The sequence below is a fragment of the Hippocampus comes genome, unplaced genomic scaffold (assembly GCF_001891065.2).
Source record: "Hippocampus comes isolate QL1 unplaced genomic scaffold, H_comes_QL1_v1.1 scaffold333, whole genome shotgun sequence".
Taxonomy (NCBI): Eukaryota; Metazoa; Chordata; class Actinopteri; order Syngnathiformes; family Syngnathidae; genus Hippocampus; species Hippocampus comes.
Window position 1 is genome coordinate 404,640 of NW_017805386.1, and position 16,686 is coordinate 421,325.

General features: G+C 48.7%; 2 protein-coding genes across 3 annotated transcripts; one reads left to right on the forward strand and one right to left on the reverse strand.

The window, feature by feature from the left end:
• Positions 1–229: 229 nt before the first annotated feature.
• dmgdh (dimethylglycine dehydrogenase) lies at positions 230–15,045 on the reverse strand. 2 transcript variants are annotated; one of them, XM_019872997.1, is made up of 17 exons: positions 14,948–15,045; positions 9,573–9,703; positions 8,811–8,979; positions 8,411–8,509; positions 7,737–7,901; positions 7,275–7,479; positions 5,098–5,346; positions 4,546–4,744; positions 4,308–4,477; positions 4,021–4,174; positions 3,787–3,952; positions 3,588–3,718; positions 2,516–2,733; positions 1,855–2,012; positions 1,724–1,783; positions 1,175–1,309; positions 230–728 (listed from the first exon to the last, which is right to left on the reverse strand). In XM_019872997.1, the coding sequence occupies exons 2-17, from the start codon at positions 9,695–9,697 to the stop codon at positions 516–518; spliced, it is 2,616 nt and encodes an 871-aa protein (XP_019728556.1). In that variant the 5' UTR covers positions 9,698–9,703; positions 14,948–15,045; the 3' UTR covers positions 230–515. The 2 variants fall into 2 exon arrangements, with proteins under 2 accessions (XP_019728556.1, XP_019728557.1); XM_019872998.1 differs by lacking the exon at positions 14,948–15,045 and having other exon boundaries at positions 9,573–9,758.
• Positions 11,292–15,209, forward strand: bhmt (betaine-homocysteine methyltransferase). The gene is made up of 8 exons (XM_019873000.1): positions 11,292–11,363; positions 11,930–12,062; positions 12,242–12,354; positions 12,628–12,819; positions 13,615–13,762; positions 13,831–14,013; positions 14,121–14,349; positions 14,968–15,209. Exons 1-8 carry the CDS (start codon positions 11,340–11,342, stop codon positions 15,146–15,148), a joined length of 1,203 nt encoding a protein of 400 aa, XP_019728559.1. The 5' UTR covers positions 11,292–11,339; the 3' UTR covers positions 15,149–15,209.
• The last annotated feature ends 1,477 nt before the right edge of the window (positions 15,210–16,686 follow it).

A 16,686-nucleotide genomic window follows, 5' to 3' on the forward strand; every position in this document is an offset into this window, starting at 1 on the left:
CAAAACGGAAGCGTCGTTGTTCGTGTTCGACACCATCACCATAATGATTATTTTTACTTTTTTAGTTGAGATCACGGAATGAAATAAGAATGTAATACTTTCACTTGATATGATGTAGTTGAACTAAATACAACCACTATGTTGCATTGTTTTACTAATATAGTAGGAATTTCTTGAAAAATCTGACTGAAAGGTCTTCTAAATAATAACATAAAACAGTAATCGGTACTGATATTCAGACAATAGCGAATTCTATATACTTTATTTCTCAAGGTAATAGCGTACAGTCTATTTATTGCATATCATTAAAAAAATACATTGATTATAAAAACTGTACAAATGTTAATTCTGTCACTCACTAAAATGGCAATGGCATTATTTCTCTGATTGTACCAAACAAAATGTAAACCATGGAATTAGAAAATGACATTGCGTTTCAAGTTTGTCCTAAATCGAGAAAGCAAACTTCTTTGTGTCCACGTCACGTGATCCCTTGCCGGCATGCGGCGATGTTGTCATGCTTTGCTCGTGGCTTTGTTGTGCAGGCGGGTCCGCGTGGGCTCGGTGAGCACCAAGGGCTCCTGGATGACGGCGGCCGGGTACTTCCTCCCCAGCAGCTCCACCTCCACCTTGTGGCCGACCGAGGACAGCTCCACGGGCAGATAGGCAAACGCCAGGCTGTGGTGGGCGCTGTAGCTGTAGGCCCCCGATGTGGTGTTGCCCACCACCTGATTGAATAGAAGCGGGTGAGCGAGATGGTGGGGCGGGTGGGGAATGGGGATGGGGAAGTGGGAGGGAGCGGCTCGGATTGCAAATTGGGTGGAAACCTTTTGATGACTTTTCATGAGAATTTGGGGGAATTTTGGAAATCTTCCAAATTGGAAATTTTTCATGGGAATTTATGTGAATCTGTCAAATCTGTAGTTGGAGAATGGTGCGAGCAAGGGTCTTCTGCCCCCTTCCTCAAAGTGATGTTATCTTCTGTAAATCTATCTAAATATAAACATTTTGTTGTCATAAGCAGGCATCTACGCAAAACAGATTGCTCATACAGCATATGCAAATAAACAACTCTTTGAATTGGTGTTTCTTCTCATGGGGAGTCTCTAACTTTGAAAACACAAGGGATTTTGCAACCCGATCAGCAGCTGACAGTGGCGGTGCGGTGTCTAACCTTTCCGTCGAGCCACACCGTCTCGTTGCCCTCGGGGTCAACGTCCTGCGTCTCCACTGCAAGGTATGACAATTTCCTCTTCAGGCCCTTGGCTTTTATCTCCTGAAGCGCCGCCTTGCCGATGAAGTCGGCGGCCTGTTACCCCCACAAAAAAAGAAAATAATAGGTGTTGTGATTCAAAGTGTAGTGACAGGGAACCCCATTTTATTGCCTTTAAAAAAAATTTAATCTCGTCTTTTTGTATCGTGGATTTACAACAATCGCTGGTGCGCCTGGAACAAATCCCAACCGGAAACGGGGGGTTGAGCAACTGCGTGCTGGCTTGGCTAACAAATGGACGGAAGCAGGAAGACACACGATGATGACAGCGGCAGAAGAGTTGCTCGCGTAACGGCTAGCTTTGTTAGCATGTCAATCACAAGTTGCTTGATACATGACGGACTGAGGAACGCCGGCAGAGGCGGCAAATTGCTAACGCAAAGATGAAGTCAGAAGAGTCGCGAGCTCGCGGAGCAGCTTGTTAACCAAGCTAAGGTTTCACGGTCTTACCTTGTTGAGTTTGATGAAGTAATCTAAGCCCGCCTCCAGAGGGTTGGTGTCACAGTTCATCTAGAGAGACGAGCAACGGAATGATGAAAAAAAAAGCCTTTGAAAACGGATGCGCGCGTCAGTCTTTGTACCTCGGCTCCCCAGCCTCTGAAGCCCTTCTCCAGCCTGAGGGAGGCCATGGCATAGGTGCCGAAGTTGTCGATGCCGTCCTCTCTTCCCGCATCCATGATGGCCTGATAAACTGCCGCCATGTCCCTCTGGTCGATGTACAGCTCCCATCCCAGTTCGCCTGAGTGCCACGTGCACCGGAGAGGTCAACAACAATGCACAACAACATAGGAACCCCACCCCACCACCCTCTCCAAAAACAAAAAAAACAGAGCCCTTGTTTTTTATTCTTGCACAACAGGTTTTCATAATAAGGATCCAATAATAATATCATGATTATAATGAATTAAAGGTCAACTTCAGTAACAGGTGGAATTGTTTTCTGAAACGTCACAGCTCGAAATGACAACGCCTGTTGTGCATGGTCAAACCTGTGCTAGAAAAAAAGTAAAGACATTTTTCAAATCTGCCCCCCACCCCAAAAAAAAAGGTTTCGGGACACATGTAAGCAACAAAACAGAAAATAACATCAAGACAATACGTGAAAAAAAGTAGACATTTTTCAAATCTGCCCCGCCCCCTTAAAAAAAATTAAAAAAAAAAGGTTTCGGGACACATGAAAGCAACAAAACAGAAAATAACATCAAGACAATACGACAAAAGAAAATCGCCCGGGCCGCGTACCCGTGTAGGAGATCCTGATGGCTCGAAGCACAACACCGGCCAACTGGATCGACTTGCACTGGAGAAATTTAAACGCTGAATGGCTCATGTCCTCCTGGGTGAGCTTTTGAAGGACCTTGCGGGAGTTGGGTCCGGCCACCCCCAGCACGCCGATTGCTTCCGTCACGTTGGTGATGTCAACGTCGTAGCTGCCGACAGCCGCCTCTGTCTCGATCCACCTGTTGGACAAAGGAAACGGTCGCATAGTGACGTACGTCGTCCCAGTCCCAAACAAGCACGCACAGAAGCTCAACGCACACCAGAGCGTTGTTGGAGAGTGCGGCCCGGCAAAGACGTTTTCTCTCCCAGACTGCATTTCAGCACCGGTTTGAGAAGCGTTATCAAAAAATGTGTCAAAAGAGTCGGCGGTTGCGTTGGCGGGTTCTGTCACGCCAACTACCAATAATCGCTTGAGACTGACGAGCAGCAAAATCTTCTCCTCCTTATCTGACAATATTCTTTGCCAAGCGTTCAAAGTCAGAGAGTAATTAGCGCAATTTAGTTCGGAAAGTCCGCTTTGTTTAGAAGCTGGTTCGAGCGCAGGAATTATGGAATATTCTGCACGTTCGGGAGTTGGGTGATCAGCAAATGTTGTCGGCATGAGGATGTTAGCATGGTTGAATACATTCCAATCGTGATCGTCATCAAGTCGATGTGCAGTGCGCCAGATCGACTGGAGGGGCAACGTGTGGAAATTGGGCCAGATTGCCGTGAGAGTCCGCTGCGGGAAACCGATCGGGAGGGGGGTTCAAAATGAAGCCTCTGATTTACGGGCTGCTGTTTGCAGCCAAAGGCGGGGCTGTGCTAGCAGCTGCCGCAACGTTTTGGGTTTCGACCATTGTAGCAGACTTGCGCATGGCATCGTTTCAAGGGGCGTCGCTGAAGCTTTCAAATCCGTGTTCTCTCGTACCATTTTGTCCATTGCATAACGTTACTAGAATTCATTTGTCCACACTCAATGTTTTGCCCGTTTCACGCTGCCAACAATAAGGCAACGGCAAGAGACGTCTTCTCAGCGCGGTATCGTTTTCACCTGAGGTCGTGGAGCTCCGATCCTGAACCGGTGATGAGCAAAAACTCTCCCGGCGCCACCTGGGTAACGGTGACTTCAGCGTAGACTCTCCCGGCGGGCGTCAACATGTGGCTGATGTTGGTCTGGCCCACCTGAAAGCACGAGAGCGTGACGCCCGGGCCGTTCGGCCTGACCGCCGCGGTTGGAGGAGGGCTCTCACCTTGGGCATGGTGTTAGCGAACAAGCGGTCCAGCAACTTGTGAGAGTCCTTGCCTTTCACGATGAATTTGCCAAAAGGGCTCAGGTCTATCACGCCCACCTTCTCCATCACGAGCTTGCACTCTCTGCCGACGGGTTCGAACCAGTTGGTGCGCCTGAAGCTGGGCCTGGCCACGGAAGCCAAGAAAAATCAGCGCGCAACTCGTCTCGGCTCCCGGAGCCATCGCCATCTTACTTGTATCCGGTGTCGTCTCCCGGTTTGTAAAACCAGTGAGGCTGCTCCCAGCCGGCATGGAAGCCCATGGATGATTTGTCCTTGAGAAGATCATAAACGCCGCTCCTGCGGTAGGTCGGCCGCCCCGCAAAGCGCTCCTCCTTGGGGTAGCCGACTAGGGAGACAAGGAGTTGAGGCCCGTGTCATTTGGTTCTCTGGTCAGCACCAAACCAGATTTATCACGATGTCACAACAATCACCCATGTTCTTCCGGGTGACAAAAATCAAAGCGGATCGATTGTTCTTACCCACGTTATTGAAGCCGTAGGATTCCCGGGCTTTGGCGCACAGGAACGGTACGTCGACCCAGCTTCCGTAGCGGTTGGGGTCACATTCGATCAGGTCGTACGGAGGCTCGCCGTTTCTAATCCAGTCGCTCAGGAATTTCCCAACCCCGCCAGCGTGGATCACTCCATACCTGAGCACACGAGGCGGTGGGAACGGGCGTTGCCGTTGCCGCCGAAATCCCGTCCCTCGCGACCATACCCGAATCCGATGGCCGTCCAGTAGTTGCGAACTCCTTGATGCGGTCCGAGCATGGGCAGTAGGTCGGGGGTGTACGTGATCGGGCCGGACACGATATTGATGATGTCGGCCTTCTTTAGCACGGGGACCATCTCCATGGCCATTTCCACGTGCTCCATGATCCGGTCCAGGTCCGACTCAAACAGCTCCTTGCCGAAACCTGGAGCAGTGCGACAGAATCTTTCATGACTTGCAACCTCCCGGCCTGTTCATGGACGGTTAACTAAAGGAGGGCCGAGGAGACGACGGGGAGGACACGATCGAGCTACTAGGTCTCACAGGGAATGCCTCGGTGTAAAATCCGTTCCCCATTAGGAGACCATCTTCAATTTTGTCCATTTCCGGTTTCTTCCCGTTTATTCCCACAGATTCCCCTTAATTACGTGTCAAGTTTCCAACTTTCCAAAATTCTGTAACCCTCGACCAGAGATGGGGAGGTCCAGGCTTCCCTGCTCGGACCGTAGCCACGACCCGGATAAGCGTAAGACAAAGGTTTCTTGCGAGCGCACAGACCCGGGGGTACGCCGTCTCGAACCCAAGAGTCTTGCAGGACCATCTTCTCCATCTTTTCATAGGGCCCAAAGAGAAGGCCGTCCCTTTCCTGCCGCAGGTAGTACGAGCCCTCCAGGTCTCGGATGACGGCCAGCTCCTTCTTCAGGGCCTTGACCTCTGGCACGGTCGCGGTCACCACGTACTGGTGATGCACCGGAATGGTCGGATGCTCAAAACCAATCAACTTTCCCACCTCGCGGGCCCAGAAACCTGAAACGACAGACGTGGACGGGGGTTAACTGGCAGTGAACGCTCATCGTGAGTTTCAATATCAGTCTGCTAGACTTGAAAGTATGCGAAGAGGACATCAAAATGAACGATCATGGCAACAAATTCGGAAACGCGCGATACCGTATTCCCCATTCGTGGCGACAATTGTTCAGACAATTGTTGAAGGTTCTCAGCTCCAACAAGTTTTTAATTTCTCGATCAACTTATCTGGAAAAAAAAAAGAAGTAAGATCTGTTTTGTTGGTAAAGTGTCCCTTGTTATCTTCAACTAACAAAGCAATTTTTGTTACTCGCTTTCAAATGGAAGCAAAGCTATGGCAACACGTTTTGGAGTCCGTCCGACGCTAGCTTGCACTTTTAAATATTACAAGAAACGAGACAGGTGCTGTGATTTATTTGTTTTATTTTTAAGATGGATGTAAATTAATAAGAGGGAAACGATGAAGTCTATTTCAACCTGTCCTTTTACTTTTCTTTGTCTTTGTTTCCACATATAGTCAGTGTAATTGCTTCCGATTTACTTCCACCGATGCCCACACTTGCTCAATGCGTGAAAAATATCTCCAGGTCATGTGTCGCCATTGTGTGATGTAATTCAAAAATATCGGTAAAGTCCAAGGTGCGTGTGTACTCGCCACCTGAACGCTGGATCACTGAGTCAATAAAATGTACTTGACTGATAAAAGCTCACCAAAACGAAGCTCGCGCATGTCCAGCAAGCAGCTGTCAATTCCAGGCCAGTTGGTGAAGTTATATTTATCATGGCCGGCGATACGAGGCAAATATGTTGAAACTGATCTTATTGGGTCACATAGCAGAGGACTCGTTGACTCATCTGAGCTCCGATGCCAACTTCGGCTGACGCTCCCTACGTTCTGGCAACTACTTTACCCACGCACGTACTTTTTGTCATTTTAGTCAACTACTTTTTAGATCTTTGCTTTGAACTATCTTGCCTTGCCCTGATGGCGCTGTCGAGCTCATTCTGGCGAGGTTTTAGGAGGAAGCTGATCCGCAGCTTTTTTTTGAATTGCCCAGTGCGGTGAACACCGGCGATGATTTGGCCCTTGGTTTTGACCCAAGCATTTATCAAGGAAGGGAACTACTAACTCCGCCTATTCCTGCCAGCAAAATGTCATCTAATTTTAGCAGATCCTTGCGGCTGATACTGCATTCCATCATCGGAGATTTGTGCTGCTTTTCTACAGGGACGTAACTACCTTAGCTTAGCCACGCTTGTAATCTAGGCCGGTACCGTTTTTGATGGTTTACTCCGATGTTAATTATTGGACAATGCTGGCGAGTGGGTTCCAGAGAATGGCTGCCGAAAAACAAGCATGCCAACAAAATCCCTTCTGAAAACCGCCGGGACCCGGTTGGCGTTAGTTTTCCCTGAACTCACCCAGCCGTGGTCCGTGGGTACAAAAGTCAAGAGTTAGATAAGACTTTTTTGATGGAATGCTGGCTGAAAGTGTGTCGACTGCGGTGTGCCCTCAAACTTCCTACGCTGAGTAAAGCTTTTGCAGAGGGCAGAAGCAGGTACACGACTCACAACAAGTTAAGATTACGGGGCTTCCAGGTGACATTTCAGGATGAACCTAAAATGCACCACAGCATCACCTTTACAGGTGAACTTAATTGGACCAAACCTTTACATTGTACGTTTCAGTTTTTTTCCACACAACCGGCTGTTCTCTCACAAGGAGCCGAATGGCAAAATACACCTCAGGTATTTTTACCCGTTTTCAAGAATGTCCACTTCTATTCCTTTGTGGGACTTTTCCAGTCTCTCTGTTGCAGCCCGCTCAGTGGGGACTTGCCTCTGAGAACATCTTGCTGGAAGCCTCACGCAAGTCTCGAGCAGGGCCGAGCCCAAAATGTTCACACGCAGGACGATTGGGTTCAAACCTGTGGCATTGACGACTCGGTTGGCCCGGATGGTTCCGTGAGGCGTCTGTACATCCCATTTGCCGTCGGCCGTGGGTACGAGGCCCGTGACCGGGGCCGGGTTGTAGATCTGAGCGCCGTACATGCGAGCGCCCGCAGCCAGCGCCATGGTCAAAGAGTAAGGGTCGATGTGGCCGTCTCCCGGCGTGTACAGACCAGCCAAGACCTAAAACCGGTGGACACCGACCACAAAAGGCTCAACAAGGACGGGTCAGGGTTAGGAGAGTTAGGGGAAGGGTGGTCAAGGTTAGGAGGGTTGCTTTCGATTTCAAGTTAGCACGGTTAGGTTCGGTCTTCGTTTGGCCCACGTGGCACAATTAGCAAACCTCGTATTCTGAGTTCACGGGCTATCAAGTCAAAGCCTTGACGGGATACATCTCACATGCACGCAGAGTCTAGTCCTGACTCACGTTCGGACTCTACCTTGTCCATGTTGAGCAGAGGGAAGAGCTCCTGGACCTTCTCGGGCCCAATCATGTACTGCTCCGTCACGTGCCAGTGGGTGCGGGTCATCTGGTACCTCATCTCGTCCACACGGGCGGCCGTCGACGCGATGCGGACGCTGCCCGGCTGGTGGAAGCCCACCGCCTGCTCACGCCGAGACCAAACGTGCCAGAATTTGTCTGCGTGAACGCTCAAGTCATCGAGATCTACAAAGGTTGAGTGGAAGCAACTGGACTCTTCTTGCCATTTCATCACCTTTCATCAACAGTTCGAAATGATCCGTCTAAATGATCCCCCTTTGTCTTTTGTAGGCGTTTGCATCCCAAAAGAAGGGACTTGACTTTCCTTTCTTGACGGGATGTGGACCACCGGCTTGAAAGAAGCCACACAAGAGAAAGGTTTTTGCAGTCAAGTCCAAACATCTCTCCGCCAATGATTGACTCACTCAATGAGAAAAGAGGCCACCAACGAGCTATTTTTCCAACGAGCTGGTGAAGGACCGGTTGCTTTTCGAAACGCGCATTCACGCAGCAGAGAACCGTCGTCGAAACGTCTTTGACGGCCAAGAACAATCCGGTTGCCTCAACTCAACTTTTGCCGAGTGCCACTACTGAGCGTCTTCGGACAGACCGACCGAGACTCGGGGAGCTCACCTGTCCGGTCTCGGCTTCCAGCCGCTCGTACAGTTTAATGCTGTCATAGTGGACTTTCTTGAGGTTGATGCCTGGATGGTAATAGGTGGTCAATCCAGCCTAGGATGGCGAAAACCACAAATCACACTCAACTTGCTGTGCCCGATACCTGAAGCATGCAACGACGGCAATAAGGCACACTTTTTGGAATGGCAGATGTGCAAGTTCAACGTCACAGCATACTGCTGGGTCGCAAGGTTGGAACACCCAACAAAGTCCTTTTTCCCAAAATACAACCGAAGCAACTTTCGCTTCCAGACGCAAATTTTCAAAGCAAAACGGCAAATCTCGTCAAGTCACGCACTTCAAGTCCAAGTCAAGCGGAGTCATAATGCGCAAAGCAAAACGGCAGGCCCAGTACCGCGTGCCAAGTGGATCCGGCGGTCAGTTCGGACTTCTCCAGCAGCACCACGTCCTTCATGCCGCTTTTGGCCAGGTGGTAGGCCACGCTGGTGCCCACGCAGCCCCCTCCGATGACCACCGTCTCGGCCGTCTCCTTCCATCGCTTGCCCAATGCGGAAGACGGGTCACTGACGGGATGGGGAAGAACACATGGCGCAAACCTTTTTTTACAGGGGTGAGCGGCTCGCAGACTTCTTTGTGCTTTGATTGCCATGTTGAACTTCCAGTGATCGGTGCAAGCGTGGCAGAGCAATTAAAGCAAAGTTAACACACTTGCTCCCCAAGTTTTTTTTTTTTTGAGTTGTTCCATGATAAAATATAACTACGTGTTGACAAACTTGGGAAAAGTGACATCTAATTGTGAGGTAAGTTACAGAAACATATTTTAGCTATTTTTTTTCTCGTGATTATTCATTGAAAAAAATGAATGTTCGGATAATGCCTAAAAAAATATATCAGCAAATATATGAATTCGTATTGGGATGAAAGCACTGTGCATAGCGCTGCTTTAGGTCCAAGTATTTTGTTCTTCTTCTAAAAAAAATGCAAGCAAAGAGTAAATCAACGGCGCCTCTGCTGGTCGCAGCCGAGCATTGAAATACCTTTGCGTGCATTCCTTGCCGTCCGTCACCATTTGTCTTCATTTTCAATGCAGTGGAGCTTTTTTTGTGTGTGTGTGTGCTTGCAAAAAACAAGTCAGTCAGCCGGTGGTCCGTCTCACCTTTGCTCATCTCGTTTTCTCGCCGTGCAGCCGAACGTCCGCGAAGGCTGAAGCAGGGGAAGTGGACAGAAAGGCCTCCTGGAGCGCAGGTGCACTGTGAGCAGCTTCAACATGCGAGCAGACATGACTCCCGTACAAAGAAAAAAAAAAAAGCCACCGGCTGGAGAAGTTGACGGTGGAGTTATAAATGCTTCGCTGGCTCTCCCAATTGGCCTTTGGACCCGCCCCTGCGGGGTCGTCGGGCGTCTGAGGACGTGACTTTAACTCTCCCCCGCAGGCCTCTCCAATGTAGGTCACACACACACACGCACGCACGCACGCACACACACACACACACACACACACACACACACACACACGCACACACACACACAAAAATGTAAAATGGACTTTTGAAAGTCACGAAATAAATAGATTGATTCAAATGAAAAAAAGCAAGCGTCTCCTTTCTAAACCAAACAGAATGCTTGGATCATAAACGACACAAGCGGAGCAAATCTAGTACCTGGTCTACAAGGGCTGAATGAGGTTGAATTCCCACAGAAACGCGTTTTATCTCTGTGCTCATTAAGCTTTTTTTTTTTTTTTTTTTTTTTTTTAATCGCTTCAACAAACCTGCTTGGAACGAGTCTGAAGTGAGAAAGAGGGGGTGGGACGCTGCTCCTGAGAACAGCATAACATATGAAAACAACTTGACTTTATCTCGCTGTCTTTATTCCAGTGAGAATGCAAGACGCTGACATTATTGCTCCTCACGATATGCGTTTTGAGATCATCTGTGTAAAGTTGCGTCACAGCAACACAGCAGCCTCGTATTGAAAAAAAAAAAAATCCCCAAATGCGTGAATCCCCAGGCACAGGCATTTATTCTTTGTCCTCGGCAAAGAGCAACAAATATGACTGCGGGTGACTGGACCTGGCTATGACAATCTCCATGTATAGTCATATGTCTGTACGATACCGCCCCCATGTGGACAAGGTGTAAACACCAAAAGGATCAGCACAATGTCTATCGGTGGAAAGATGCGGTCCGCTTCTCAGCGGGAATTCACGTCTCTGTGGCGGTCCTGGCATGCATGGCCTGATGTGCCATGAGAGCTTATCGAGAATTTCAAGACGGGTCTCACTTCTCCCCGTCTTGCTATCATGTGTCAGGGATTGTTTGTTTGTTTGTTTGTTTACGGAACATACGGGCAGATCACTGAAAATTGGTGGGTGGTAAAAAAAAAAAGAAAAGAAAATAGTCATTGTTCAGCACGAAGGCAGTCAAAAATGCATCTAGTCCTACCCATTGTTCTTTATGAATTTTAACTTGTTTGATATTCAGAACATAACTCAACTCAACTGTATTTATAGAGCTTGTTCATTTAATCTCAATCTGAAAAGACAAGGCCCTTGTGGATGAGCAATTGAGGAGTGCAACGAATGGCTAATGCTATGTAAGCTAGCAAACCATCAGTTAGCATATGACGGGTCACGGTTGTCATCAAACTGAACAGTAACTTCACTTGGGGTTTCAAGATAAAAAAAAAAAAAAAAAAAACAGAACGAATACTACACTACAAGTTACATACTTCTTAGGCGTCGGGTAAGTCACTATTGAATTGGAAAAAGGTGTTATTTTTTTCTTCAACGGGTCAGGAATATTTGGATTCACGGTTCGTACATGATGCGCGAAGCTGAGGAAGGGATCGGATATCGCTGGTTGAACTAAGTGTGTTGACACTTGGTGAGCAAAGTGTGACAGGGGGAGGTTGGAGCGCAACCATGGCACCGGCAGCGACAAAGAAGGTACAAGCAAGCGTCAAATCTTACACTGCATGCTCTGTGATTTGTGACTTGACTTCAGGATTCTGTTTTTTTTCTGTCCAAATTGACCGAAAATGGCTGTCTCTTGTGACTTGACTTCAGGATTCGGGGTTTTTTTCTGTCCAAATTGACCGAAAATGGCTGTCTGTACTTTCTTACTGCTAATGGGTCTAAATGGGGTTTTGAGAACATGTTATTTTGATTGCGTGTTGATTTGAGTTCATGAAACTGGATCTATTTCAAGCAACAGGGGATATTCTGCATGTCCTATTTATCCTCAAATCCTATTGGTACACGCTACGATTCCCCCTCGCCCGAAAAAAGATGGCCGACGCTGTATTTAAACCTTATTTCCTCAAAGTCATAGCTTGCTGTACAGGCAGGACGTTTCAGGATGTCAGCCATTTTGTTCAGTCAGTTCAATTTGTCCTCGTTGACTTGGTGGACGTTTCTCCAGCCACACGAGTGGAATCTGTACTTTTGCTTTGACGCGCAAGTATCAGTGCTTGGACTTAGTCACCTCTGATGTGGACTTTGTGGCTACCCAGGGCATCCTGGAGCGACTGGACGCCGGCGAGGTGGTCATCGGCGATGGCGGCTTCGTCTTCGCCCTGGAGAAGCGAGGCTACGTCAAGGCGGGGCCGTGGACGCCCGAGGCCGCCTCCGAGCACCCCGAAGCCGGTATCCCCTTCGTCTGAAACGCCCTTTTGAACGTTTTGTTATGGTCGTGGAGGAGTTAGTCACAGTCGCCAACTCGGGAGCCCGGGTCCTTCTCCTTCAGCGCTAACGTGTCCTGTAGATGGAGCCAAAGCTGTCAATCAAATCTTGAACGGCGTTGTGTTTTCACCACTCTTTTGCAGTGCGGCAGCTGCACAGGGAGTTCCTCAGGGCGGGATCCAACGTCATGCAAACTTTTACCTTCTACGCCAGCGACGACAAGCTGGAGAACAGGGGCCACACCCAGTGCTTCACCGTGAGTGCCGATTCTCTTCCCTTGTGATGGAGTTCGGTTAGCGGAGCGCTCGGCCGATGGAATAATATCAGCCACCGACCCAGATCTTGCACCGCAAACGAAAATGAAAATGTTGAGCCTCCGCAGGATGGTCATCTCAGCTGAGCCGCTAGCTTTTCTGACCGGGTTTCTATATTTGCGGCTGCTGGCCGGCCTCATGCGCTTGGGGGGCGGAGGGGATAGCATGTCATTTGAACCCACTCCTTCGCTGTGCTTTAATTTTCCCGCCTGCAGGGGCAGCAAATCAACGAAGCAGCGTGCGACCTGGCCAGACAGGTGGCCGACGAGGGCGATGCCCTGGTGGCGGGCGGCGTGTCTCAGACGCCCTCGTACCTCAGCTGCAAGAGCCAGGACGATGTCAAGGCCATCTTCAAGAAGCAGATGGAAGTTTTTATGCGCAAGAACGTTGATTTCTTGATCGCTGAGGTATTGAAACGGACGCAACACGAAGGACGCCGCATCCGGCCGATGAATGCCTCACCTCATTACCACGTGGCGGTCGTCGCCTTTACTGGGACATTTGATACCAATCACATGTGGGAGAGGTTTTTATGAGCGATGGGCGGGTACCGAACCAAGTATCGCCGTGGGTCGCCACAGGCCGCCACAGGCCTTATTTTAAGCTTATGGAGGCTGCCGATCCCAGCCACCGATACTTGAGGCCCAAAAAATATAGATCTGCCATCCAGTGAGTCCTCCTCAGCCCTAGTTGGCGCTATTCTGTGCCAGTTGGACACGTTGGTGAATCATCAACCGTGTCAGAAAGAAAGGTCTTTGTTCAAAAGTTTTGAAAATCAAAAGTACAAGAGGTATCGGGAATTGGTATCGGTGAGTATCCAAAGAGTGAATATTCGTACTGGTATCGGTCAGAAAAAAATCATGTTAAAAAGTGGTATCGACTGTCCCTAGTTTTGACCACAACGCATTTAGAAGTGGCATCTGCACGGCGCATTATCGTCCTCCTTGTCGTCATTATTTGTAATACATTATTTTTTAATGACTTGCCATTGATTTATGTGGGAAAACATTCACAGAATTTAAATATTTGTGATGAAACATTTGGATACAAGCTGTCTACTGTACATCCCCACTGCATATGTCTGAATGAATACACACGCATGACGATAGAATAAAAAACAAAGAAAGCCTCACATCTAATCTGAAATTTTTAAAAATGAACACGCATCGATCTTATGTTTTGTTTTGTTTTTTTGCCTGCAGTACTTTGAGCACGTGGAGGAGGCAGAGTGGGCGGTGGAGGTCCTGAAAAGCACGGGCAAGCCGGTGGCGGCCACGCTGTGCATCGGACCCGAGGGCGACCTGAACGGAGTCAGCCCGGGAGAGTGCGCCGTCCGCCTCGTCAGAGCCGGTACGAAAAGGTCACGCGGGAGATATTGCGCGGCGCTTTTCAACCCTCCCCGCCTCCCTCGCTCGCAGGTGCGGACATCGTGGGCGTCAACTGCCACTTTGACCCGGCCACTTGCGTGCGCACGGTGGCCATGATGAAGGCGGGCGTGGAGAAGGCCGGCCTGAAGGCGCACTACATGAGCCAGCCGCTCGCCTACCACACGCCCGACTGCAACAAACAGGGATTCATTGACCTGCCCGAGTTCCCCTTCAGTACGTACCACTCCACAAGTCATGCAGCTGGAATTTCTAGAATTAAAAAAGAGGGGAACCTGCTGCGGTAGTAAATGCAGCACCTTGAGAAAATTGTCCCCCGCCAGGTCTGGAGCCGAGGATCCTGACCCGCTGGGACATGCAGAAGTACGCCCGGGAAGCGTACGCCGCCGGCATCCGTTACATCGGCGGCTGCTGCGGCTTCGAGCCCTACCACGTGCGCGCCCTGGCCGAGGAGCTGGCACCTGAGAGGGGCTTCCTGCCGGCGGGCTCCGACAAGCACGGCCTGTGGGGCAGCGGGCTGGAGATGCACACCAAGCCCTGGTGCAGAGCCAGGTACCATATTATGGCACCGCCACATCAAATATCCGCGTGGCGCAAACCGACGCGCCGATTCGAAACGGCACGGCTGCGACTATCGAGATCGCTGCCGTCGTGGTTGACGCTCTTTTCTTGGCAAAAGGTATTGGTCAATGGAATCAAATGTGGATAGCACCCTTATGTATTGCTCAATACACCAGATCAAATACCGACATTGTCGCTCACCGACGTCACGACATTGTAACTTTCAACGGTACAAATGTAAACAATACAGTAACGACAAAACTTGAAATAAAATGCCGGTATGACTGCGATACAATGACAAAATATTGAAAATACTGCAGTACCGTATCAATACGCCAGACTAGTTGACTGGGTAATTTTTGTCCCGTCTCGGTTGAGTATGTCTTGATTTCTAGTACCTCGACAGATGTGGTATTATTCGTCGTACTATATCTTCGAATTTCTTGCAGAGTGACGGTTCTGTTACCTTGGCAGACCGGGTACTACTATCGAGTACCTGGGCTGACCAAGGTAAAATGTTGCCAAGTCATCCAAGAGACGACTAGGTATTATTTCAGGTTGAAGTTGCGTTCAAAGCAAACGTCGCCCACCTCAGCGTTTATGCTTCAGGGCCCGCCGGGACTACTGGGAGAAGCTGAAGCCGGCGTCGGGTCGCCCCCTGTGTCCTTCTATGTCGACGCCCGACGGCTGGGGGATCACCAAAGGTCACGCCGACCTCATGCAGCAGAAAGAAGCCACCAGCAAGGAGCAGCTCCAGGTTCTGTTCCACAAGGCCGACAAAGGCCAGTGAGAACCAGTCACGTGTGGGAATGTCATTTTTACAACAACATTAAATAGATACAAAACCTTCATTTCACGTCTTCTGGATTCTTCTTCGAGGATTTGTTGCACTTCTTTATCCCAGCCCATGGCTCCAACCTAAAATGGGCCCGCGAAGGAATACAATGCTGACATCTTCTGGACAGTTGAAAAATTACCTGACTATGTACTACTGTATTTATCGTCTCTTGGGTGACCAGGTCGTCATTCTAGTACTTAGGCAGACCTTGTACAATACCTGGTAACTTGACTAATCGAGTACTACTTTTAATAACTAGTCTGTCGGCTGACCGGGTACTATTTTAAGTACCTCGAATGACCAAGTACTAATTCTCGTACGTTGGCTGGCCAGATATATTATTCCTAGTACCTACAATACTGTATCTGGTAGTACCCAATTGATTTGTGGGATATTTTTTCGAGTACCTTGGCTGACCAGTTGTTGATTTCGAGTACATTGGCTAACCAGGTACTATTTCTTATGCCTCAGCTGAAAGGCTACTTTTTGTACAACCTTGACTGTGCAGGTACAATATCATGTCTCTTGACTGACCAGCTACTATTTTACATGAGGTGCTCCATCTTTGATGTTGGCTGTCAAGTGCAGTGGCGAATTGAATCAATATCTAGTAGTGTCAATTGCTTGACAAGTTACTCCTTGACTGACTGGGTGTTATTTTTAGTATCTTACTTGACTGGGTACTTTTTGTAATTCCCTGCTGGGCCAGGTTCAAATTCAAATACATGTACACGGTGGCGAGCCAAAAATAACATTTGTTCAACAGCTTGCCTTTGGGTGATATATAATTTGATGAGGTGTCACAATTTCTTATGGTTATTTATTACAGATATACTAATTAGGATAACTATTGACTTTTAAGTCAAGTTTTGGGGCATCGCCATGTTATTCGATAATTCAACCCCGGAAGCAACTGCACCATACGTTACGTAAATAGGCACATCGTTTTATATATATAGCTAGCTAAAGTTACACGTCGCGAAAAATATTTTACAATATCGACTCGTATAATTAAAGTTTATAAAACAGCTCCTATGCGCTTCGTCCGGAAGAAAAAAACTTTTTGTGTCGAATTCCAATCACGGGGAAATATGAAAGACTAGCGTCGCTTGCAATTTACTTCAAACCTCTTGGCTTGCCGTAGAATGCTCTCAGCCGTAAGGCCCGCCTCATTATATAGATAGCTAGCTAAAGTTACACGTCGCGAAAAATATTTTACAATATCGACTCGTGTAATTAAAGTTCATAAAACAGCTCCCAGGCGCTTCGTGCGGAAGAAAAAAGACTTTTTGTGTCGAATTCCAATTCACGGGGAAATATTAAAGACTAGCGTCGCTTACAATTTACTTCAAACCTCTCGAGTTGCCGTAGAATGCTCTCAGCCGTAAGGCCCGCCTCCTCGGTACCGCAGTCAAATTTGCGCGATGACGTCATGGGTTTTCCACGTGCAGATGTTTATGCTCCTCGTGCTGGTCCAGACATCAAGAGAG